The following is a 27,955-nucleotide window of genomic DNA, read 5'->3' on the forward strand; positions in this document are numbered from 1 at the left end:
AAGGAGGAAGTATTAAAGGTAGTTCTGAAATCGACGCCTGCTCAAGTGGAGCAGATGTTTGCTTTGAGTGCTGGGATATTAGTGAGTAATCGCTCTCCTGTGGGAGCCTGCACTTCTGTCTGAAACCAGCTTAGGGAGCAGACACACACAGGCCTCTGCAGTCTCTCTCTCTCTCTCTCCCTCTCTCTTTCACACACATACACACACACACACACACACACACACACACACACACACACACACACACACACACACACACACACACACACACACACACATAGACACACAGCAGAAAGGTTAGCAGCCCTTGTTTTAAGAGATAATATGGCAGATTATTAGCTTGAATATGTGATATTGAATATGTTACATGCAATGAGGCAAGAATGACCCAAGGCATCGCAAATCATATGCCTGAAACACATGAGCGACACAGTATTAAGTTCTCTCATGTATGCCCTAAATAATGAGTCACTTATCATGTATACCTATATCAGCCACACATACCCACACACACACCCACACCCACACACACACACACACCCACACACACACACACACACACACACACACACACACACCCACACGCCCACACACACACACACACACACACACACACACACACACACACACACACACACACACACACACACACACACACACACACACATGCCCACAATCCAAGTGGAGAAGCATTTATAGAGTGGGTGTGAGAACAAAGCCTTGAGCAACTGACTATAGACTCTATAATTACACTATGGGAATGCAGAAAGGTTGCAAAAGACCTTAATCCATTAGTGAGAGCATGCCGTAATCTCAGTAGCTGGACAGATGACGAATAGCAGCTACTTTCTGCTGGCTACAGAAAATGCCTAACATTAATAGTAAATGCAAAGCACAGCACTGTACTGGACTCTAACCTCAATGATCTATTAGTATAAAAGTAACTCTAGGCAAGACATTGAGTACATGTCTAGCCTGCATGAAGTTAAGCAGAAACGTCCTTAAACACGCATTCTTTTTCATGCAGCTGTATCTGGTTATTGTGGTGCATGACATCTCACAGCCAGCATGCAATGCTCACAATTACTCCTGAACAAATGTCCACGTTAGACCAAATGCAGAAATGTCAGACAACCAGAAACGTTCTTTTCCTGTCTTATGCTTACCTTAGGATGACTTAAATTAAGGGGAAAATAAATCATTCCCACATAACCATGACTCAAAGATATTGCACTTAAGCAGAATATCAATAAACCATATTCTGCACTGGAGAGCAAATGATAAAAGAGGGAAAGGAGACTTTTTTTTTAACTTGAAAAGATTACATTCATTCCCTTTATAATACTGTCTGTTTTATCATCTACTTTAAAAAAGTTGCTAGCACAACTTGATAGCACTTACACAGCATTATCAGATTCATAGTCTTATTGGTTATATGTAAGGTTTCGCTTGAATAAGCTTTCCATCTGGAAATGCCAATCAAAAGTATTGTTTACACTGAGCAGTTTTTTTTTCCTTTTTTTTTGTTTTTATGAAACACTTTATTTGTTTTCATTAATCTTTCACATTACAGACTAAGTAGGCTTGTTTGTTTTAGGACGACTCCAGTATATCACACTGGTATATACTATTGAGGGAAAATAAATCAGATAGTCTGCTGTGCCCCTTGCAGGACTTCCCAGAGGTATGTTCTTGTACACCTTTCTCAAACCTTTCCATCTCTGTCCTCCCAGAGCAGCTTGGCTGAGTCAAGGTCAGGTCATTGGGAGCCTATTCTATTACAGATAGCATGGCTTCCACCCCTAAATTTCCCTCTGTGTGTCTTACTTCAAAAATGTTTATGATTCTTTGTATTGAATTACTATGTTGTTTTATAATGATTCATTAGCGACATTTTGTTATTATTTCTGCATTAAGAAAATCCAGTAAGTATACTACTCTAAAATATTATACCATACTAAAAAAATAAATTGATATTTTCTAAATAGGAAAAACACTGATATGGAGAAAAACAAGGCTGTACGGAGGGCTGTACTGAAACAAATGGTCTCTCGTGGGACTGCAAAGAGATTGTGTTGCAAATTGGAAGAAACACAGCAAAGAAATTAAACACTTTTTTCCGCTTTAATTTGACAGAAAAAAAAACTTACTTGACAATCCCATTCCAATTATATGTTTTTTTCTTAACTTCCTGTGTGTCGTCTAAAAACTGCACTCTTCACAATATTATATTCCCCACTGGATGGGCATCTAGAGAGGTTGCTTCACCTTTTGGTATAAATCAGTCTAATTAGCCTGTAAATGAGAAGGCAAATGTCAACCCCTGCTGACTAGTGGGGCTTGGAGGACAGTGCTGGAGGCATTTGGAAGAAAAAGACAACTCAGCGTTTCCTGCCTTTCTGAGTGTCAAGTAAAAAAATAAAGAAAGAAAAAAAGAAAATATATATATATATATATATATATATATATATATATATATATATATATATATATATATATATACATATCTCCATGCCTTCTTATGTGGAAGTGAGGATTAAAAAGAAACCATATGGACGTCAAAATGTTTCCATTAATTTCTTTCACAACCTCACTAATGGCCAAAGAGCTTTTCCGGCTAGTTTCCACCAATGTACTGATCATGGTAGAGTAGCTCATTAGTCTGCACCTAGCAACAACTTCTCTCAAAACCTACTCACTCTGATTACATTTTCATTCGGATTCCTTGATAACTTCAGGAGGTTCGTTCAAACTAATCATAAAAACAGTTTCTTTTTTATTTTCCATTATACAGTTTGGATACAGTTTCATGCATGTGTGGAAGAACCTTGATTAGTTTGGGGTGAAGCAGTGCTGAGATGCACGTCTAAACATGCTTTCATAGACTTGTCTAAACAGATTTTACACATTAATTAATCTTTGGCCAGCTTTTGTGTCTGGACTGAAAAAAAACTGTATTCAGACACAAACACTGAGATTGACAGTGAAACCTCATCTTGATTCACACATTTCAAGGTTGTCAGTACTTGTTGTTTCCCTGTCATGAATCTAAAGACCAGCAGGGTTCCTTCAGCTGTTCACTTCAAGGTTCTCAGTGTGTTCATTCACTCGACAGCTGGTTTAAGACCCGATTCCCCTCACGCACCCACCTTGACTGTAACTCAAAACCCTTTCGACACTTATTTTACTGAGCATACAGAAGAGTGTAAGCTCTACTGGACCCCTACAATGTTCAGACAAATAAACTTTCTCTGACTTTTAAAGGAAGCTTAGCAGAACCTCTGTACCTCTCGGCATGGGGCCGAGCTGCTGTCCATATGGTGCCTCCTCAATGGCATGCTGAAGCTGAACTGCATAATTTGGTGGCTAAGGGAGCCATTAAAAAGCCATTAATTGCAAAGTTGAGGTCTCTCATGTCTCATGATATGCTAATATGTTAAAGCGAGGAAGAGCATGTTTTTTTTTTTTTTTTTTAGAATTAAAGCTGTGTTCATGTAAAGCTGTGATGATGTACAGAAGGCTAAAGTGTTGCATAAGGCAAAGGGGACAAAAAGAGAATGAGTGAAGAAAGGGATGTAAAAAGATACCAAAGTGATGCAACAGACCTCTCCAACCTCCTGCTCACCTCAGCAGAGCACAACACACATACACACACATACAGTACACAGACTTACACTGTCTGTGGTATAGAAAAAAGCTCCAGGCAGCAGAAACAAAGAGGCCTGTGTTTTTGAAAACTCCTAAATTTAATTGATGTGTTTTAACTTTGTCCATTTTGTCACAAAGCACATTCAAGCTCACATCAGAGAGAGAGAGAGAGAGAGAGAGAGAGAGAGAGAGAGAGAGAGAGAGAGAGAGAGAGAGAGAGAGAGAGCAATTTTATTAGCAAAACCATTCAGTAATTATACTTATCTGATGTTTTCTCCATTTCAGATTGGGCTCAGTGAAAATTAGAGAGGCTAAGCACCACAAGTAGCTTACCAAAATACAGTGTGAACAGGATTTATACTTGCTTCACCCAAGATTTACTAATTTCATTTGCAAGTACTAAGCATGTAACCTGTCTATGCTGCCAGAAGTAAAAGTCAAACATAGAATCTGTACTGTGATTGTCAGGAGGAAATATCATTGTCCATTCTGCTTATTGTTACTAAAATAAATTTAATTTGGTCTTTTTGCTGTGCTTTTTTTGAGAGATGAAAATGGATATAAGAAGTCATCTCTCAGATTATTGCACCTCCTTGTTCTCTCTTGTTCAGTGCAGATCAGTACGATTCGGAAACAAATAAACACTGTATTGCAAAGAGTGTTTCAAGTTATCAATGTTTCAGTCAAAATTAGAACGTTAAATTTTTATTATTAAATTACAGAAAAATGCACCAGGTATTGTTATTTACTGAAAAAATAACCTAAGAAATTCACATGCAATATGATCTTTCTCTTAAACTGCTTTTCTGTTTAACTAATATTGTTGCGAAAGAATTATAAGGAAATTCATCTGAATTATGCTGCTCAGGTTTTAGCTTTTCAAGATAATTGTTGTTGTTTGTTTCACTTTTGTACAGCAATGGAGCAAATACTCAGACAAGGAAGTGCAATAATTAAAACAAAGAACATGTCCACAATGCATTATTTTACAATATATAATAGGCTTTAATTATCATTTCAGATTCTGGAATCTCAATGACTAGACATGTGCATTGTTTAAATCAGAGAATCATTCAGCTGCATTATGTAGCAGCTAATAGCATCATCCACACTGCACTAGACCAACATTATTACAGAGCTGAACAGCTCACACTGCACGGATGATGAACCTCACATCATTTCAAGTTATAGCATTTTAAATTTGTGGTTATACCTAAAAGGGATAAAGAGACCAATTTCACTTCATATAAACTAATAAACTAATATTTTAATTAAAAAATGCTATTAAGCATTTATTTAAAATAAAAATAAATAAAAAACATCAGGGTCAACGTATGATAAATGCAGAAAACATGAAGTCAATGTATGATAAATGCAGAAAACATGAAGTCAACGTATGATAAATACAGAAAACCCCTTTTTTTTATTTATTTATTTTTTTTACGAGACTTCCATTTATAGAGAGAAAAGTAAATAGCTTAATCTTGTAAAATGGTGTATTGTACCTCCACAGGTATACTGAAAATCAAGCTGTTTTCTTACTAATATTATATAAACATTTTAGTTGTTAGGAATTTTGCACTGATGTAGAAGCAACACATTTACACAGAGCTATGGAGAAGTAAAACACGTGGTAATAATTTTGCAGAATACACTCATGAACAATAACTTGGTCTTTATTAGGGACCATAACAGGTTAATATGGTATTAAGAGTAAAGGGAGAGGGGGCATATTACCCCAGTCTTGCCCCAGGAGGATGACTGAGCTCTAGCTTTCCTGAAGGACTGAAGGGCTTAATGATGTCATCCAGAACCCGGTACCAGCCAGGCCTGTAGTGTGGCACTGAAGGTAATACTTTAGAGAGTTGGTTTAATCAGTACCAGACTGCCAAACATTAGGCCAAACCACACACATTCACATTCACAGAGAGCGAGAGAGAGAGAGAGAGAGAGAGAGAGAGAGAGAGAGAGAGAGAGAGAGAGAGAGAGAGAGAGAGAGAGAGAGAGAGAGAGAGCAAAGTCAACATTTTACATAGGTAATAGAGAAGGAGAAAGGCTAGCAGAAATGTCCTGGCATGTCTTAGTTGTAAAGAAAGATGCAATGGATAATTCTGGAATTATCTAAAAACAACTGGAAAAATAATGGAAGAATGAGAGTATTAAAAAGTGAATGGGTCTGTTAGACTGACCGCGGCTGCCTTTGTCTGTTTTATGGCTCCTTATTATGCTTTTATGTGTTGTGTCTCTCTCAAATGCTTTACAGCTTATTCAGATGTGGTGAGCTTATGTTTGGATTTCTGCAGCCAGCAAAGACGATATATCTCAAAGAAAAAGAAAATGTCAAATAATGTATCTGCTAACCTCCTCTGTACTGTAGGTTACCCACATATTATGAAGGGCCCCCAGGCATGAGAGAATCGATTCCTTTTTTTTTTTCAAGTCCTTTATTTTAAAAGCCACACAAGGTTGATTTCTCTAGATATGATATGCAGATGTGTGATATACAGGCACTTTAAATTGGGTGGTTTGGATCTAAAGACGTAGAGAAGAGAGAGACACAGCGACAAGAGAAAGACAGAGAAAAATCGAGAACAGAGGCAAGACAGATTTCTTAGAGTGCTTCCACCTGCAGTAAATATACTGTTTCCCTTCGCTGACACTTGGCGTAGCTTCTTTTTGCTTATTTGAAGGAGGAAGTCATTGTACTTTCAAAGGAGAAGCAATTTCCTCTCAGCAATAGCTTCCAGCGGAGACACTCTGCAGCCACTGCTACTATTGTTACAATCCCAGACGCGCTTCTTTATTTTGTTTCCAGCCCTCCCTTGGTTTTGCCTGTATAATAAATTCATTAGACAACCGGAGCCTCTTTGTAAGACCCTAGAGTGCCTAAGGTAACATACGCCAAGTGACCAAAACAATTCCTCCTTTAAATGCGCTAACATATTCATCAAATGAAATTGTGTAGGAATGAAAGTGCTGGGCTTGGCAGACATTAAAACAAAAGTAACCATTATTTAAATGTGCGGGTCTTAGTGCCTGTTGTGGGAATTCAATACTGTGCACATTTGTGGTTTCTTTCTCTAAGACACCTGAATTACCTCATAAAAAGTCCAATAATACGCTAATCAAAGTAATTTTGTGGTAAAGCAGGGAAAGCCCAATAAATGTTCAGCGTGTGGGGTCTCTAGAACCTGAAAAAAGTTTTACCTTATGACACATACATACAAATAGCACTAAACAGACACGACAGAAATGGTCCAATAAGTGAAAGTAAGAGAAAGAAAGTCAATGGTGAGCTATGGAAACCTTATCTAGGTCTGACACATTTCATCTTATTGGAGTCAGTGTGCTGTGTTTAAATGCACCAGCACTCCAGGGAGAAGCGTAGACCAAACATCAGACATATTGTGTTACAGAGGAGAAACCCTGGAAGCCATGACTGTCACCGGATCTCCCTATTCGTACACAAACACACATACACCACACACACATACACCACACACACACACACACACACACACACACACACACACACACACACACACACACACACACACACACACACACACACACACACACACACACACCTTTCAGCTTTTACACCCCACTAACACATTACATACCTGTGGAAACTTGTAGCGGCTAACAAAGCATCTGGTGAGTGTTAACAGGATTTCGGCTCTCAGATTCAATTTTGGGGACTCATCTGATGAACCCAGATTTGGTTGTTATAGAATTATGTTCCATTTCCCCTGTTAGTGCTGAGAGCCACTTACAAGCTAGTGTGGTTATAGTGGAAATCCAAAAGAAAATACAGAGCTAGTCTTAACCACTTCACTTAGCATTATCTTATCCCACAGGGAAGTGTTCATGCCAATGTCAACAGAGACATTTTCATGCTGACTTCAGTGAAATGCCGAAAACACACCACCTCCAGGATTATTAGTAGTTTATCCATTCTAATGGTGTTGAGTGCATGTTGACCTACCCTGAGGTGCAGCTGTTTACTTGCCCTGGTGGGGGTAAGAACAAACAGACAATGGGTCAAAAACTACACACATGCGTTCACACACACGGTGCCTGTGGGGTTGAACCCCTGCTGGGGAAGCAGCTGCTTTCAATGAAGCCTAACTCTGTGTGTGTTTGTGTGTGTGAAACAACACCCCACACCACAGAAGATAACCCTATCTGTCTTACTCAAACGGGTCAAAAACCAGAACTGCAGCTGTTATAGAGCAGAAGGTAAAAATCATTGATATAAGATATTCCCAGGGGTGATATTTCAGCACAAACCAAAGCACTACTAGACACCGCAATATATCGTGAACACACAGGATAATTCATTCGAAAAGTCATTTACTATGTGCACATCATTTGGAGCTTCTCAACGGTACAATATCACAAATCCAGTTCATAATAATGGCAGCTGCTGCTCTTTTACATGTATCTGTTCTTAAATATTTACAGTATATATGAAATGTGTGCAGTAAAATTCTGGGCCTGTTATTAAATACATATGTGTGCAAAAGTAATTATCACCTCACTTTGTAAAATTAACTACCTCTTTACACTCTTCTTCAACAGCTTGTCTTTGCTACAACAACACTATCAATGATTTAGCATTACTGAAAATATTTGGGCAGGGCTGGAGAAATCATAAACATGTGAGCTAGATCACAAGTCATGCAAAAGCCTCAGTGTGCTTGCTCAGGGTTGGTTCCCTGTATATCTAATTGACTTAGAGGTAATTTATGCATTTTATATCTATATCTATATATCTATATCTATATCTATATATATATATATATATATATATATATATATATATATATATATATATATATATATATATATATATACATACAGACTTAATACTGTTAACTATTATGTTTCTAATTATTGTCATTTAGCATATTATATTAGCACAGTTGACAAAAATAGTCAGTATGTTGTTGGCAAGATGGTGTTTCATTCTTGTATCGCACATTTTTATTGTGTAGCCTCATTTCTGTAGCATCTATTCTTTTGGCTTTGTATGTGCAGTAAGCCATGGTGTAGCATCTGCCAAACACAAATGATGCTTTTGCTTATTTTGCATATAACAAATTCTTCTATCATCTAATATCTGACTGTTTTCTTTTCAACTAGAAGCTGTTGTTATGGAACTGCACTGGGAGTCATTAAGGATTAATAGACATCTGCTGAAAACATTTTAGACCAGATGAGTTCCACAGCATTCTGCTAGCATATTTGCCATGGTTTGCCCCCCATCACTTCCATCACACACAGTCTGATCCACCTAGGGCTTACACAGTCACGTCCCTAAGCTAGTTTCTCATCTCTTTTCCACTTTAAGATTGTGTAATGGCATTGCATGGACCTGACCTTGCTCTTTGTTCCAGCCCTCTGAAGCAACTCCCAGGCACCACATAATGAAAGAGCCCAGAGCTAGCCAACCACATAGCTGGAGTGACGCTGATGGGATTCGGAATGAGAGCAGGAAAAAAAAATCCATCTCTAACCCTCTATATATGGCGGAAGATTTTCAGGTCCTTACCTGCACACACAATCAGGCTGTCACTTTCACACCTACTTAAAGCTTTTGAATATGTTGTACAGTCCAGAGGGATCAAAAGATGCATTATTTATATGGAAAATGAAAACAAAAGCAATACATGTTTTGCTCACTAATGATATGCAGCCTCATGTGTACATTGATGGAGTGAATGTGAATCTGATTCAGTTTAAGTAGGTACCGCCCCATAAGGGTTCTTTTAAACTGCTATGAATGAAAAGCATTGAGATGCATAGGGGAGTGGAACCTGTCAATGCCCATTAGGCACAACTGAGTGTGGCATCACGGGGAAGTCAGCCATTGGGTAAGAATGAAGCCTGTATCTCTGCTTCCTGCCAAGGTGCAGCAGAGAGAGGAGATGGCGCGCAAATGACTTCTGAGGGAGATGTTATTACCCGTCATTTGAAACATTATCACATGCTATTAGATGGAAGTCAGAACTTGTTAGGGCTGATGGTCTCTAGCTTTAGGCCGAGAGCCTGCAACTCCAAGGTTGACAGAATAAGAAAAAAAAAGAGGCTGACAAGAACAAGAAGAAGGCAGGAAACAGTAAAGCCAGGGAAGGAACAATGTGTCCTCATATCAGCAAGAAACAAAGCACCATGAAAAATATAACCTAAAGTTAGTTTAGACATAGAGGCTGATTAAGAAGGTAGCAGTACATGTCCCATCATCTGAATTTACAAATAACTGAATGATCAGATAAATAACGATTAGAGAAACACAATCCAGTGAGCAATGCTCAATGTACTTATTTCCCCCTTTACTTTGTCTTCAATATATTATGTACAGTATATGGGGATGATGTATTAGTAGGAGAGCATTATTAACTAGTAGCTAGTTAACTAGGAGGAATTCTCCTGTAAAAGATGTCTGTACAAAATTCTTGTGTACAAAAGTGATGGGACTGAAGATATTGGCAGAATCTCAGTTCAATTCAATTTTATTCATACAGTACCTTCAACAATAGACATTGTCACAAAGCAGCTTTGCAGCTTACAGCTTTACGGACAGAGATTTAGATTCCTAATGAACAAACCAGAGGCAACACTGGCAAGGAAAATCTCCCTGAGACAACAGAAAGAAGAAACCTTGCTTGGAACCAGACCTCATGCTCTAACACTGAATAGTGGGATTATAAATCATTACTCTTCATAATTTTTCTCTTCAAACTGAATATGTTACAGCACATTCAGTACTGAATAGTATTAAACAGCACTGAGAGTGTTGAATGGATGTTTAGCATGAGCCGATAAAAGGCCTGGGATAAGCAGAGTATAAAGTTTATGATTACAGCAGCAGCACTTATTTTTAAATCCACAGCATTTACGGTATGTGTTAATCTCCCCTGCAAACAAAGCACAGACGAACACCGCTTACATTAAATGTAAATTACGACAGGGAAACAGAAAACCTAAACAAGATATGACTATGCCATAAAAACCTGGATACCACGGTGTCCAGCCTTTACGGCTCACACACACTGTTATGTCGACAATATCAACATATAAATATAAAGACTGACAATGACCATGACAACATGACAGACATATATAGCTCAGCACATCAAGGGAAAACAAGGGACAGGTGAGAAAGCATGAAAACACATTAGGAAAGGGCGTGGCACCGCCCACATGGGAATAACACAGTTATACATGAATAAACCACTTGCCAGACCCCCCTGGTGCTGTCCCAAGAACTCCTGACAGAAAGCTTTCTCAGTAGTAATTAATTACTTTGTTAAGTATCTGTTAGTGCATTTTACAATGCTTTTGATTAACAAAATGTTTCTCCCTATATTGTTTATCGTCAGTTCTGAGTGTGGAGGTCAACCAAGCATGTAATTTTAGCTTAAACTAAGCTGAGATAATTGGTTTAGAGGACACTTTCCCCAGCCAGACATGCATATACAGTACGATTTAGGTTATCCCATCTAGCTTTGCTTTTATCTAATTTTCTACCACTCTGAAAGACTACAGTAATGAATTGGGTAATCACAGATATCCAACCCATTCGAGTACTTTGTAAAGTAAATCAATACAGTCTGGCAGTCGGCCAGTGGTTCACTCTGATGGATGGTAAAAATCTATATTTAGAGTCACTGCCAAAAGAATTTAGTGTTGTATCTCTCTCCCACTCTCTCTCTTGCTCCCTCCTTTTCTCATTCAATTTAGCCCATGGTTATTTAGAACTTTTGTAGAAAAATGAATTTGAATCTAAATAACTAAGGTCTACTGCTTCCATAGAAACAGATAATGTGAGCAAATGCAACAGATAAGGATTTTTATGGCTTTCGAGATTCATAGCGCTCCCTGTAGTGCAAATGCTGGCTGAAAGTTTCTTTGAATATTTATAAGCTGATGGTCAGACAGCTGCTACAACTTTCCGATATAAAACATGAACTTTGGCTTTCCATTTCAACAAAAGTTAAATACAAATGTAAGTACATGCAATAAACGGACCCTTAGTAAATGTCGTTTACCTGCTCTAATGATAAAATAGTGAAGACTAATGGACATCTCTGCTTCTGATTTCAAACGGAGATTAGGCAGATTAGAAGATTGTGTGTGTTTATAATCTTAGTTATGGTCTATATCCTCCTTTTATTGGACATTTTAACCAAGATCACTACAAAATCAGGATTCCTTATTATATTAAATAAACAGTGATTTTACTTAGGCCTTTTCATTGGGCAAAAGTTCAATTTGTCCCACACTTCTACTCAATTTCAGTGCAAGTGATTACTCAGTTTTGCTCGAGCACATTACATTGAGACATGACAACCCCCCCATCATTATCCACCGCATTTCTCTTCCAGCCAAGGGGACAATATTACAGCAGAAGTGCCCACAGACACTCAGACGATAACTGACGCTAATCATGGAGAGGTTCATTTATTCATTTCCTGATGTGAAGAGTGATTAACACTGCCAGTCACTGGGGTCATTTGTTGAGCTGAAGATCATCAGCATGTGAGATAGGAAATAATAAGTCAGGGAAGGAAGTGCATTGGCAGCCATTTAATATTGAGCATGGGTATGAATAAGCATATCCTTTGTGTGCCAGTACATGAGTACCAAGAGGTCCTGAAGGGACCAAGGCATTAGTACACAAATGCCTGGCTAATCAACACTCCAGGAAAGGAGAGATGTGAAGGCAATCCATGCGTGATAAGAAGAAGTCTAGTTACATGTTGTGTGGTCTGCAAAGTGTGTTTGTCAGTTCTTAAAATCTAGGCGGCAGAAACACAGGCTCAAATTCAATAATCAAATTCAGGACAATAAGAGGTATTTTTGGGATGATATATACAAGTGATGACTGTGTATTGGAACCAGAAATCACAATAATTGGAGCAATAAAAATGATGAAGGAGAGAAATATCCTAAAGGATGTCATGACAAAAAAACAATAGGGGTAGATACTGTACATAGAAAACGCATGAGAGATGGAGGGGGGGGGGGTTGCTGTGAGGTTGTTGTTGGTGAGATCACTGTAATGGTGACATTGCTGTAAAAAGGCAAGTGGAAGATTTAATATCCAGCTAAGGATGTAAGTTGTCAGGGTTCAAGGGCAAGCCAGGGTGTGTACTGTATGTGTACTGTGTGTTTTTGAAAGATGAATGCAAAAGAAGGGGTTGTCCAGCTTTTTGTCTTGAACTCTTCAGAAAGCTCTGGACCTAAGCCAAGGCAGTCAGGCTTCACTTAAGCTCGGAAGATCGTAATGGACTTCAAAAGTCAAATCTCTGGTGCCAAGAAACATGTCAAGAACTACTGTTTCTTCTGATCACATGGTTAAATGCTGGATTATCACAAGTCAAACTGAGGTCACACCAAGGTCAATGCTGTCTCAAAACATTCAATCCAATTAATTACGTAATGAAGTTGCACTCAGAAACCAATTTGATCATAAACAGCAATCACACAAACGAAGGGCTGCAAAATAACACAGCACAGTTCATGTCTTGAACACAATGTCAAAGTCATTATAATGCCATTACTTAGCCTGCCAGAAGAAGACTAAGTAAAAGACTAAGTAGTGCCCATTTACACCTATTAATTTATTTACAGTGATTAAATGAATTAAACAAATGCGGACAGCTTTTCTCTCAGTTCTTTTAATAGTATCTAGCTGGGTGTAGTGGATATATACTGTGGATATAAAATAACCACAGTAGCAAATTTCACTCTCCAAAGCCGGTTATTGTTAGGACTTTATTGCTCTTTTCTAATCCAGGATGAATGCAATGTCTGTGCCATTGGAAGACATTGAAATCTCTTCTTTTTTCTTTTCTAAAATTGCAGTTTGTCCGAAGGTACATTGCAGCTTGCCAATTTCTCCACCCAATCAAGGGCTATCATTATTGCCAGCAGGCAAATTGAAGTGAAATTGCCCAGGATACAGTAACATGATTATGAAGATTGTTTGCAGTCTTGTTGAGAGTCAACAAGGATGTGTTTTGGTAGAAGCTGAAATCATTGTAGATTTTTTTTTTTTTTTTGTATTAACTTGCTTACCTCATCAAAAGAGCTCTATTCAAATATCTCTAATATCTCCAAATCAAAAACCTTTAGTTGGTTAGTTGGTAACTTCCAGAATATGAAAAAAAAAAATCTATATCAGAAGGAAATAAGTTCAATATAAATTGTACTTATAAAACCAGTTAACAACCCACTTCAATATAAAATGTTCTAAAAGTTTCATCATCATCATCTTTCCAATGATGCCTTTACCAGGAACTTAACATTTAGTGATATGATATCCACTGGCGATTTTTTCATTTTGCTCCATATCCAAGGCTATGGTATTTAAAATACTTAATATCAATGACAATTATTGGACAAGGTAAAAATAAGAATAAGAGTTGTTTTTTTTCTATAACCTTATTGCATCTATAATGCTAAAGAAGACTAATGTAATACCATAAAAATGCCACCAGAAAAGCAATTTGGTGGCTGACCCTGACTTTGAAAAATTAAATTAGCACAGAAATATCAGGTGAGTTTTTTCTAGAGGGCAATGCCCTGTGAGCATTTCCTCTGCTGACTGACTGCCTGTAAATGGTTCCTTAGTGAAGAATCATTCCCACACTTCAGAAGAAGCTCTACACATGGAAACAGGAATGTTATAATACAAAAATAGGCACATAATTGTGCCTGTGTGTGTGTGTGTGTGTGTGTGTGTGTGTGTGTGTGTGTGTGTGTGTGTGTGTGTGTGTGTGTGTGTGTGTGTGTGTGTGTGCATTCTTTTGGGTAAGAAGACTGGACGAGGTTATTGTCTTGCTGCAACTGGAGTGATTAACTCCTTAGGGAATGCTATCCAACCGTTGCCATGAGTGTTAACTGTTGCTAGGGACACTTTTATCCATGTTGGTTTGGACAGATACTCTTGGCACAGAGGCACACTCTGTACAACTTTATCCTGTCCATCTCTTAATTTTGTCTTATTCTGCACCCAGACAATGCTGGACACCCCTAGACGATGCTCATTAGGCTGTCAGTGCATGGAGAAACACAGCACAGGCAGTGAAAGGTTAGGCAGTACAAATCAAAACAATAAAGGCCTGCAAACAAGTGCCAGATGGACTTCAGCTGATGTAAACAAGTTCGAACATGATAAGGATGTCTGTCCATCTGAGCCGAACAAACACAGGAGGCCAAATGGCACAGCCACATCTGGGGGGTCAAACTTGCATTTAGAGCATGGCAGTCACAAAATCAAAATGCATCTGTGAGAAGCAAGATGAAAATAAGCGCTGGGAGCAGCTGTCAAAGTCACTCTTCAAACCAGCTGGCCTTTCATGTGGTACGGTTGGGTATAGTATGCCGCTGTGGCCCTTCTTCAGTCTCATTCACCGGGTCAAACAGATCAGCTCGGTCGAGAGGAGACTGGGACCAGAGCCCAGATGCTCACTTGACCAGTTCAATGAGAGATTGAGTCCAATTAATGTTTCAGGCGCTTGCCAAAAGGGACACACCTGAACTGTGCTTTCAAGCCCTGCTGATGCCCTGAGCAAACAAAATACTGATTATGCGCTGGAGCAACATGAAAGGAATTAATTAGGGGGCTACAAGTACACAAGTTCTGATTATTCTCCCTGTGTATTGTACAGACGTCCAACCTAACTGTACCAGATGAGACAACATTAAAGGCGCCTCATTAGCCACTTTTTAACCATAGGGCCGATTGGTTCCAAGCAAGGGGAGAACTGATGGAATTTCCACATGAGCCCAGAACACATGCCCAGAATTCTTTCAAACAGTGCTCATCACATTAGTAACCGGATATGAACACATTTGAAATTAACAGAAAGAATGTCCTAAATGGCTATAAACACAGACATGAATATGTGCTATGCTATTTATTTTTTTTCTCTTTAAAGCTAGCCAGGCAGGCTCACAGGGCATCTACTAAAGGTGTGCATCTGGACTGAGATCCTGCAGAATGGAACTAAAAGTTCATGCAGGCAGGAGGTTTTTACTTTCATGTGGGTACGAGTGAGTGCTCAGATATAAAGCTTACGGCACAAACAAATACCACATTGTTCAATTTCATTTCATTTAAGGCATGCTGACAGTGCTGGCATGTCTTCCATAGAGGTTTTCCTCAATTGTTTCTGGGGTTTAGTGGTACGGTTCATATTTAATTAAAAAAGAAATAAAAAGAAATAAATAAAATAAACAGCTACAACTATTTGTCTCACAGGTAAATTCATTTAAACAAATCCAGACTTTAATCCTGCTGAACACTATGTATTTATAATAAACCATCACTGGTATACTATAGGTGTCCCCTCATGTCTCTAGTGAGGATATATTTTTAGACCTGGTACTTTAACTTTAACCTGGTACTTTAACTACTAAATCCTGCTTTGTCCTGATTTTCATATCTTTGTTCATTTTGATGTAAATCTGTTTATCAGTCTGCTCTCTTTGGCAAATGTAATATACATATAATTTGATCTCTTACAGTATAACATCAGTAAAAGCCTCATGCAAGCCTGAAAATATCTGACTTTGGGTACAGCAAATCTGAGCCATGTCACCTGGCTCACCTTAAAAGTGATCCTGCCAAAAAATACTGTTTGCAATACAAATCAGAGGAAAAAAAGCCTCATAAAATCTCCTCAGAATAAATGCACATTTATACGGCCAAACGTGTGCCTCCATTAGTCTTTCCAACTCAAATATACAACCAAAGCCTCTGACAAAAGACAGATAAAGCGGGCAATAGATTCAGATCAGCCTCTTTCTCATTCACATTTTCTATTGCGTCAGCAGAATAAAAGGCCAAGTGCTCTCTCTCCCCCTGTCTCGTCTTGTCTCTTGTTCTACGGTGCTTTTTTTTATTACATCTAAATTCTGTCTGTGCTGTAAATAGACTACAGTATATCAATATCAGACACTTATCAATTCTCAGACAATTATCAATATCAGTCATAATTAGCACATTACTATTACTCATTAATTCCTTGTATTGTTTCTGACCCCTCTAGCTTCCCTATCAGCTTTTTTCAGTCAGATCTATATAAAACCTGCCCGTCATGGGTAGAACTTTAACCCAGTCTCACTACATGCTCTACCAGTGCCTGAAGAATAGCCACCAAAACAGGAGGGAAGCTTTACTGAAGAAGAGAAGTGAGAGAGAGAGAGAGAGAGAGAGAGAGAGAGAGAGAGAGAGAGTACGTGGAATGAATGAAGACATGTGTGGGAGTGTGCATCTCAGTTAGTTTTTAACAGAGACAAAGAAAGTTTTGTGCACTTTGGTGCATGTTTTTCTATCTTGGTAGGGACCAAAATGCCCCACAGTGGTAGGAATATGTGACTGATTTGACCATATCGGAGATGCTACACACTAAAATGCTACTATATATATATATATATATATATATATATATATATATATATATATATATATATATATATATATATATATATAAAAAACAAATATTTTACTCTGGGCACTGAGGTTAAGGAAGGGGGTAAGTTTAAGTGTAGGCATAGCATTAATTAGCTACAGTAATATGTCAGTGGAACGTACTCAAAAGGATGAGGTTTATACTTTTGTGACCGTGTATCTTGTATAGTGCTGGGGAAGTAAAGAAAATCTTGCATGATCAACTGACAAACAGCTTTTCTGAAGCTTTTTCTGCTGTATTATCAGTAACACACTGTAAGACATTTAAAGAGTGCTAAACTTAGGTTTAGGGTGTTATCACACACATAGTGTCGTTACTGGGAGTCTGTTAAAATAAATAAATAAATAAAATAAAAAGAGTGAAGAGTGTAATTCTGTAGGATTAATCAGCCATTATGATGACATCCCCATCATGTAGTTTTCAGTAAATGTACAGTATATTCATTTTATTTGATGTGGTATGCCATTACCACATTAGTACAGACACCATCCTAAAAACACTAATAGCATAAGGCAGAATTGATCATTTTTTAAAGCTGATTTGCACAGTATTTTACATTTACAGGTAATTCCATTTTAAATGCACTGTGTTCCTTGTATCTACAGAATCGCCAATCAGGGCATAGTACCGTATGAAATATGGGAGAATTTCCCTGTTTATGATTTATTGATTAAAAACTTGTTGTTTAACCTTGAAATGTATTTGGAACAATATGACTCTGAAACACCATATAAAACCCTTGGAAAAGGGGCAATAGATCCTCATCACAACGTTTGCTGTTACACAGCTGGATATATTTCCTTGCCTATTTTATATTTCCAAACACTGCTTATTGTGTGACATGCTGCTAGCTTCTGGAAAACTAGCATGTGTTAGCATGTGTGCCTCTGCATGCTACTCTTATCCATAAACCTGTCGTGACTCAAATGCGTTTGAAGTGTGTGTATATATATGTGTGTGTGGACCGGGGAAAGGGTATGCTCTTTTGGAAAGAAGCCAATCCAATTAGAAGCAGCAGTGTGAGCCCGGTATTTTTTATATATTTATTTTTCATTTTTAAACTGAGATAAATTTACAATTCACCAATCGATTGTGTTCCCTGTCTCTGCAGCTCTTTTCCCATTTTTGTCAGTGTCATCCTTCAAAGGAAAAGGAACCAAAAGGTCCCACCTTTCTATACTTGATCTCCTCACCTCCAGTGTGACATTCTGAAAACCTATATTCTCCTTTCACTTCTCAGAACTTACCCCACAAAAGGAAGATTGTCAGTGCTACACAGCTTGGAAAAGGCTTATCACTAGACTGCAAAAGGACACAAGCAAATGCTGTGAGTATTTTGGGGGTCTCTGAGCCTGCTTGTGCTGTCCAAAACATGCACAAAAAGCTTATACCACCCCCACCCTGGCAAATAGAAGACAAAAACCTTGACAAAGTAGTCACATCCTCTTCTACACACACTGTCATTCGCTCCAGCAGCTGTGTGATCAGAGTCTCATGGGGCTTCTGGCAGCGTAATATAATGCAAGGTCTCCATACACATCTGGGTAAAGTCCTTCACCACAGCTTCCTTGCTGACAGACATGGGCTTTAGAGGAATGCTTGTGTGTTTGTTCTAGACTGCTTGGCTTCACCTGACCAGCTGCTGTATGTGTGTATGTGCGCATGATGATTGGTGTGTGTGTGTGTGTGTGTGTGTGTGTGTGTGTGTGTGTGTGTGTGTGTGTGTGTGTGTGTGTGTGTGTGTGTATGAACTATGAGATTACAGTTTAAGCATCAGAGCATCAGAAGAAATCAAATGGGCCATAGCACCACTGTGGAGAGCACTACACCTCCTGCCTAATTCAGTTCCACTATAGATGGTAGACGGGATTTTAGTATGAATTATTAACCTCCTCAAACAAGGGGATTACAGCGAATGAGATGCTCAGATTCCACTTCCTGATTATACCACCGATTCAATTAGAGATGAAAATGACTTTCTGTGTATGTGTATGTGAGAATAAGCCTCAAGATCAAGCAAGAAAATGAAGACAAATCAAACAGACCATGTTGCCATGATGCCACTTCAGCAACACAAGAATCTCATAGTCCACATTCCCAATAGCCTTTGCAGCCCTCTCATTAACAACGGAACATCCATGGATCTGTCTATCATGCTAAACAAAGGAGCTATTATTTATTTAATAAAGAATGATCAGCTAACACATCAGGATGCTGTTTCAAATTCAATACTATTTTATTTGCATAGCAGTTTTAATAACTCATTGTTATAAAGCAACTTAGAAATCCGGATATAGATTTACACTTTTAATGAGTAAGCCAGATGTGACAGTGGGAAAGAAAACCTCCCTGACATGAGACAAGAAAGAATCAGAAGAACCTGTTCTCTTTTTGATGCCGTGTTGGGATTATAAATCAATGCATAAAGTAAAGTGTAATGAATAATATTTACTTTAAGCAGATTGTGTAAATCTTTAGGCTATCCATGTGGGATGATTCACTATAGAAGAAGGTGACTTACAAGTACAGCCCACATAAAAAAAAATCATTCTGGTAAAGTATTTCCTTAAAAATAAACATTTTAACTAGCATTAAATTTTGCCTAGTGAACATTAGCTATCAGGTATAGATAATTTTAATGGACAAATGCTATTAATCTAGTCTTCAATTATGAATTCATTGTGAAGTCATTCATTGCTGTAGCTAATAAGATAATGGGACCAAATGATAATAAAAGACTTTACAGTTGTTACAGTTTGATGGTGTTGAGAATAGCATGTCCATAGAACAACTGATACTGATTTGATTTACATACAATAATTTATATGCTATATCACCAGACATGCACTTCATAGATTTAGCAAATATGACTAACTGTCAAGCTATAGGCAAAATACATTTGGACATATGATATCTAGTTTCCATTTGTGAAAGAAACTGCACAAAGCTTTCAGTGAAATAACCGGAACTGTAATACAGCCAATTACCCGCAAACATAGCTACCATCATAAATGGTCTTTTAACTCTGAATGTGATCATAACCTATTCTTAAAATACACTCCCCTTGTAAGAAATGTGTTACAATCACTGATAACTTTTTTAAACATAATATAACTAACATTAAGCTCTCTACCATGACAGGTTCAGATTGTTCCCAGTATCCATAGTGGACAAAAGGGATCATTCTGTATTTAACTCTTTCTACTTTGCTATAGGTGGAGAGGTGCTAATTAAAGTTAAAAATTAAAGACAAATGCCCTCAGGAAGTTCTAGTAATTAAAAACTTCTTTCAAAAAGATTTGGAAAAGTTCTAAAGGACGACATGAGGTTTTCAGCAAAGACATTTCTGGTACCTGAATATGCTCTTTACTTTGTGAAATATGGCACAGTTCAGTGTTGAGTCATAACAGCCAACAAAATACATTGCTTAAGCCTTATTGATATAAGAAAGATTGTGTACTTAAAGGCAAATAACTTCAATTTAATCTTGATCCACTTCCAATACATTATATATTGTCTAAATCATTAGTGGAAGTATAAAAAAATAACAGGATTAGATGAACAAGGTGGGTAAAAGTAGTATACAAATCCACAGCCAAACCTACCTTTTTCAGACGTCCACTCTTAGTGCCAACAAAAGCCACGCAATAACCATTGTACACGTAGGAGGTCACTGAGGTCATACGGTCTCTGCTTTCTGTGTAGAGTGTGTATCCAGTCACCAGCTGAGAGCCACCCAGGGGTTGGTTAATATCCAGACCACAGAAGGAGTCATCAATGGGCACCGGCTGTAAGTAAATTAATTCTCATTTTAATGATGCTAATGAGTTTGTGGTGACTTTTTAGAAAACAACAATGGTTATTGTGAAAGACAGAGCTGAAAGCAATGAACAAGGTGCTTTGGCTCATCACTTTCTCATTACAGAACCTGAGGAACAAGACAGGATTGTACACACCTACCCAACATTATGAAAAGTATTCTGGAAATGACTTTAAGGCTTGCCTAAGAATTCTAAATTGCAGCTTACTGAATGTTGATGTCTTATTATCAGAGTTGTAGGCCAGCTGCAATGGAAGAAATCCAGTATGGCAATGAAGGTTTTAATTAAAATTTCATTAAACAAACAACATTATGATAATGCGACCGCTAACACATGCAAAAGATGGAGGTTTATAAACATTTACAGTCTAAGGAGAAGGCATAGTCATTTTTCATGTTCAACAGAACCCTGATCTGAAATCAATCTCCATTCATAAAAGAGCAGTAAGAATGATCATCTTGATTCTGGTCAGCTAAAGCCCTGTGACTGGCACTGGCCTCAAACTGCCACAGAGAGTCATCGAAAGAAGCACGCTGATGTAAGCACACTGTTCATCACCTGCCCCACAGCCTTCATAGACATTAACACTGACTTTCCATCTACAGGCTGTAAAATTTTACGGCTACCCAGCCAGTTATATAGCTCAGGGAAAGCAATAACGCACAGAGGGTATAAATGTACGCAGGCTCTCCATGCCACATTCTCTTTTATTTTCCTTTCTAAAAATAGCTACAGCAAATACCAGGTGAACTCAAAAGCAAAAATGATTTAGGTGGCTATATTATGCACCTGCACAATGTATTTTCAGAGCATTGAGTGAGATCAGACAGCTTGGGGCAGAAGGTGGGGCAGGTGGGGGTATGTTAATTGAAATGTACACCATGAGACCTCACTCTGTAACTGAGACCACTGCTTCACTAGCCATGTAAATTGAAAAAGTGTGTTGGTGCAGTGTTGCAGGTGCAGCTGTGGGCATGAGACTACGAATGCAATTTAGTCCATTTGGTTTCGATTAGAGTGTGAGTGTTGAGATTATGTGCATAGATGATGACCAGCAGATGCAAATCTGCATCCTTTGCTTTCCTTGTCATGGTCATTCCCAATACCAGCTGGTTTAAAGCAGTTTATTTGAAAGTGTTAGGGAATTACATATAAAAAAACACATGTATACACCATTGTCACCTTCATCCCTGCCCATTCCAGCAATTAGCTAATCATGTGGCAGGCGTATATCAGGCGTATATATTTTTTCTTCAACTGCAGCATCAAACATCTGGTTTTGTCTAACGGGGGTGGAAACTGATCTGGTATTTTCCTGTTGTAGCCTAGGTGTCTCAAGGTTAGAAGAGATTTAAGAGACGTTTTTTCTCCTCACCACATATGTAAAGAGTGGTTAGTTGAGTCATGGCAGCCTTCCTGTCAGCTTGAAGCTGTCTGGCCATTCTCCTCTGACCTCACTCATCAACAAGGCAATTTCCACTGCAGGAATGCCACTCACTTGAATTTTTTTTTTCTTTCTTTTTTTTCTTTCATTTGTTAGCTTGCTTTTTGCACCATTCTGTATACACTTTATAGACTCTGGGAGATCAGCCATTTTCCCAGCAAGTCAATATAAATTCCTTTGCATTTCAACCTTAGAGTTTAATATTTGAGTTTGTACCCGTTTGGTTATATTATTTGAAGAAAAGTATAAAATAATATGATCTAAATATGTATTTACTATAGGGATCTACTCTTTCCTACACATAGGTCATCTTTTGTGCTGTACAGGAAATTAAAAGCAATATTTCATGTTGCTATTAATATGAGTTGTAATTTAAATGCTCTTTTAGCTGCTCGGACTGTTTATACAGTAACTGAGTGGCACTTGAGCAATTTTAATCAAGAGTCAAATGCATTATAAAAAGTTACTGATTAATTTTCTTTTGTTTCTGTCAGTGGTTTGTTCTCATGCATGAGCAACGTGATTTCTTACAGTAGCATGCTTATATTTAGAATATCACCAAGACTACATCTATGTCGGGAGCCGTGCAAGATTTGAGTTTGCACTTGCACCTTTCATTATGTAGCACAGATGCAGAACTATAGAGAGATGGCTGATGTATTGGTACCTTTTTATTGTCTGGAGAAATTATGTTTGCTTTAAATCTGGAATAACACAAGTCAGCTCTATCTCTGACTGTCACTGGGCTACATAAAACTACGTGGAGTGCTTAATTATTTGAGACAAATTTTAATCTGGATCAGTCAAATATTCAGCTTTTGTATGGAAGATTGCAGTTTTTTTTTATTATAATAAAATTGGTACACTGTGATTTAAAAAAAAAATTCTAAGAAAAGTTAAAATGCTAAATGTAGGAAAACAAATAAGTCTAAATTGTATAATTATTAAAATATGAATTAGATGCAAAATTAAAGTTCCAGTCAACATGAAACATTTGGAAGCTATTGTTCCCTGGACTTATTAAACATGCCGCTATTGTCAAAGGGACCACTGAGTATGAGTGAGGACTGGGACCTGTAAACTTAAAACAATAATCCCTCATCTTAAACAGTACATGTGGGAAATATCTTCCACTGCTGTGCACAAATAAAATGTAATGTGTAAATAACTGGCATGTACTTTTCAGAGCTAGCACAATAAAAATGTTCATTCAGCTTAAAGGTTGGATATGTTATTTTAGCCTTTGCTTTTACTTATTAACACAGAATATAGACGTTTTTTCATTCTTTGTATTGGTATTCCTAATACTGCAATATGACATGTGTGCTTAGTTGCACTTTACACTTAGTTACAGTATGCAACTTTCTTTCTTTCTTTCTTTCTTTCTTTCTTTCTTTCTTTCTTTCTTTCTTTCTTTGGGAATCCTTAATTTCTTGTAATCACTATCTCCTTAATCTCTCTCTCTCTCTCTCTCTCTCTCTCTCTCTCTCTCTCTCTCTCTCTCTCTCTCTCTCTCTCGCTCCCTCTCATGGTGTTATTCTTTTCTGTTAAAACCAGGAGAGAAGAAGCCAGCTGAGAAGGCCACATCTGTCATCTAAAATAGTTAGGAATAACTAGCAGGAAATTAAATAAAAACACTCCGGTCTGGCTCCACTGAGTGCACTGAGAATTTTTTTAATGTAAAAGGAGGTTATTTTTTATTTCAGATGGAAAGGGGTGGGGAGTTGAAAAGTATATTATGTCTTTGTAAAAATATTTTCATACTCCTGCTGGTTTTAAAAAAAGAAAGATAACTGTGTGGCATGAATAGGGAACTGACCCCTTCAAACCCTTTTTCTAGTAGGACTTATATGAGTAAGCTTAGAGTGCTTCCTGCTTCCTGTGTAAATCATTAAAAATGTGCCCAGTGCAAGCCATTAAACACTATAGATTTATTGAGCAGGTATTGAGCAAATTTTTTTTCTAAGTGCATCTTCCCATAAGTGATGACACCTTCCTAATTCTAATGAACAAGGCAAAAATGGCTGGAGACTTAAGTGCACCGTGGACCATTTTAATGAGATCTAGAAATACATGACCTGGCTGACAGGCCCATGGGTATTGATGGGAGATATGTCAGCGGGGGTGTAATGGGGCTGAAAAGGTAACCATGAAAGGAAACCTCCTGACTGCTGCCGCTTAAACGGTGCAAGTACAGTAAGTGGTGCGTCTTTCCTCTGGGAAAACCTGCCAGCATTTGGCTGATAACTATCATAATTCCTTTCATTGCTATTATCAACTAAGGAAGAAAGACACAGAGGACATCAGCCTCTTGAGGCTACATTTCTTAACTGAATTTAAAAGGACTGTAGATACTATGCAGGGGCATAATGTGGAGTCCTGCACTGGGGTATATTGACACAGCTTCTTTTCTCACAATCTCAGTCAGTTTCCCACCCCTGCTCTCTGTCCTATCTTCATACTGTACATCCTCTCCCAGACTAGAAAGGATTGGTATTGCAGTGAAGGAGAACATTAGTGCTTTAATGCTTGCCAAGAAAGGTAAGTTGTCTAATGTCTTATTCGAACATATATATCATATGTAACTTCTTGTCCTATCAGGGCTATAAACTTATTGATTTTAGTTACAACTTGATAAGAGATTTCAAGGATAAAAGGAATTTGATGAGATTGAAGCCCTGTTGTGTCTGTCAGCTGTTAGACTATACATTCAGTCTGAATAGGAGTGTTTGACATCAATGGTTACTGAAAGTGTGATTTCTGAGACATTCTTCAAATAAGAAAATATTAAATATATATTAATTAATAAATATTAGGGCCTCCGTGTCTTTCTGAGCATTGCTGACCAAAGTTTTCTTGTATTATTACTATTTAGGCTTCTTGTATGAAATAATATGATAGTATTATAGCCCTTACCGCTTTAGTGCACTGAACATCTTTCCCCAGCAGCCAACTCAACTCCAGGTTGCCTTCTCCTTGGTAGCAGGACTGCAGGCGCTCCTTGATGCGGGCATTGATGTCCTTGATGGTAAAGATGCATAGGGCTGAATCATCAGGGGGACGGTGGTACTGTTTCTGGCCTTTAGAAAAGATAGCAAAGAGCACATCATCTGTGGCACTGATGTTGAGTGAGTTAGCAAGCACTCTTCCTGGTTTGGCCAGGTAGGCTGCCTGCAGCAGTCGGTACTCTACGCCATTGCGCACACAGCCGATAGGCAGTGACACATAGGAATGGAACTTGTGGTCATCTTTGCAGAGACGAACAATGCGCGAAATATAAAAGAGATCACTTGAGGAACCACTCGAGGCCATGCCGTTTTCTGGGGTCTCTGGTTGTACGGTCAAAAAGTAGACAAAATTGCCACTGGCAAAGCCATAGATGTAGTATATGTCAAAGTGGGAGACCAGTGCTAGGGTGTCTGAAGGAATCTTGATTAGTGAGGAAACAAAATCAGTGTGCAGTTCATAGTCAAGCATGGCGGAGGACTCTGGGTCACGAGGAAGCTTGCGACTTGAGATGGTCGGGAAGTAGTCTTGCTTTCCATCTACTGCAGTGCCAATGAAAAGTGTGCCATCCTTGCCCTGGGAAGGCACAATAACTCCATACATTGTGCCTGTCTGATTGACACTAGAGAGATAATGCTCTTTCTTGTGTGATGGTTCTACCAGTATGAAGAGATCATCCAGCCGAAGTAGCTTGCAGACACCCTGATAGAGGCTCCCACAGGCCAGCAGCCTGTTCTGAGAGTAATCAATAAGGAGAAGCTTGTTGACATTGTTGGTAGAGACCAGTGGTTCAGAACATGGCTGGACTATAAGAGGGGGGTAGCAGGCCTTGTTGTCTTCTTCTGGGCCAGTATCATGGGAGACCAGGAGAGTGAGGTTGCCAGAGAGCTTGTAGACACGATTAATAGCACCAATATAAAGGGCCCCTGTTGTCTGATGGACCGTCAGATGATTGAAAGACCATTCTCGCTTCTCAGGGTGAAATGTGGTAAATGGCTCTCCACTGCTTGTTGTAGCAATGGTTAGCACCAGCAGCCACACACACAAGGGCAGTGTTAAAGAACTAGAAGAGTTTACTTGTAAAGTCCTTTGTGAATCTTGCTGGCCCTCCATGATCTCAAAGGATGGCAAGGAGTAAACAAAACAAGAAATTGAGCAGGCTATCAGAAGTTACAACTTTTCTCTCAGAGTCCTAATGGTTAGACTGTATGGTTCTTATATTTCACCGTCTTCACATGTTTCTGAAAAAGAAAGAAAGAAACAGAGGGCAAATGAGTAAGAATAAGGTCATCCTGGCTCACATGTAAGTTAAATGGAAAGAGATAAATGTCAACGGAAAAAGCTGATAATTCACCAGGCTTACTGCCTTCGAGTTGCTATTCAATCACTCATGGACAATGGCCGGAAAGCTTTATCTGCACATACCAAAGGAGTTGTCATGTAGGAAAGTACAATGACGGAAGGTGAAGCTTTATAGCAGCGGAAATTAACATGACCTGAAGTCATGCCACCAACTCATACAGTAAGTGAAGAATTTAACTACAGCTTGCTGCATGATCAGTGTTTCTCTAGCAGAATGTCTAATGAATCAGTACATTATTAAATGACTAATTATTAAAGACATAAATCAAATGACTATTAATAAGCAAAACTGCTATGAATGCATTTTAACATTTTTGATTTATGCATACATGACAAGAATAGAAGTTATGGAATCCTCAATTCATAATTTTTATTTCTAGCAAATATCAGTTGTGCCTATTTATTGCCTTCACAAGTGTCATTTATTTCCATCTGGCCCTAATTGCTCTGAAGGTAAAAAAAAAAAAAAGAGCACAGTATGGAATTTTTGTATCAGTCTTTTGAAAAGAGCTTCAGAGATCTGCCTACTTTATACAATAAATCAAAAGGGAGGCCCCTTTCTCAAGTGTATCTTGGGGAGTTAATTATCTCATCCACCACACAGGGAGGCCTGAATCTTATTACTGAAACAAAGTGTGAACAAATTGGGTGCCAGTTCCATGCACCCTTCTTTACTCTCTGCTCTTTAAGAGGGCTGTTTAACAGGATCTGAATCTATTAATTATGCTTTCCAATTTTGTTCCTGTGTTTTTCCTCCCCTCTTTTTACCTCTACATCTGACACAATCAAAGCCTGGGGGAATTAATCATTGGCAGCAGAGTAATCATTCCTAAACGAATCAGGCCACCATTAGAGATACCAGCGCTGTCATCCAGCCACATCCACCACATTTGTATTCTTTGTTATTCGTCCCTGGCTGCTCTGCATACATTATCACAGGCGAGCAACATAAGAGGGCAGCAAATGGAGACAATGGATGCGCCTCTGAAAATCAAGTATGTGCTTCTGAAAACTCAGCTTAGCAACCCAGTATATGTAATTACATGAAATAAAGTGGCACATTTAACAGAATGCCAATCAGTGGACCATTAGCTGCCATTATTCCTTGTATTTACATTTTTAAAAGAAAAGAACAGATTTTGACAAAATTGCATTCAGGTGTCCTGATGCCCTTTTACATCCCA

General features: G+C 38.4%; 1 protein-coding gene across 2 annotated transcripts in view; it reads right to left on the reverse strand.

The window, feature by feature from the left end:
* The window catches only part of plxna2 (plexin A2), a 206,482-nt gene that overhangs the window by 147,958 nt on the left and 30,569 nt on the right, over window positions 1–27,955 (reverse strand). For both annotated transcript variants that reach the window (XM_027145200.2, XM_047807375.1), the window contains exons 2-3: window positions 25,320–26,650; window positions 20,744–20,926 (exon numbers count right to left, since the gene is read on the reverse strand). In XM_027145200.2, coding sequence (XP_027001001.1) covers window positions 20,744–20,926; window positions 25,320–26,522 — 1,386 coding nt within the window. In that variant the 5' untranslated portion in view covers window positions 26,523–26,650. The remainder of the gene's footprint in view (window positions 1–20,743; window positions 20,927–25,319; window positions 26,651–27,955) is intronic.

The sequence above is a fragment of the Tachysurus fulvidraco genome, chromosome 23, assembly GCF_022655615.1.
Source record: "Tachysurus fulvidraco isolate hzauxx_2018 chromosome 23, HZAU_PFXX_2.0, whole genome shotgun sequence".
NCBI classification, from domain to species: Eukaryota; Metazoa; Chordata; class Actinopteri; order Siluriformes; family Bagridae; genus Tachysurus; species Tachysurus fulvidraco.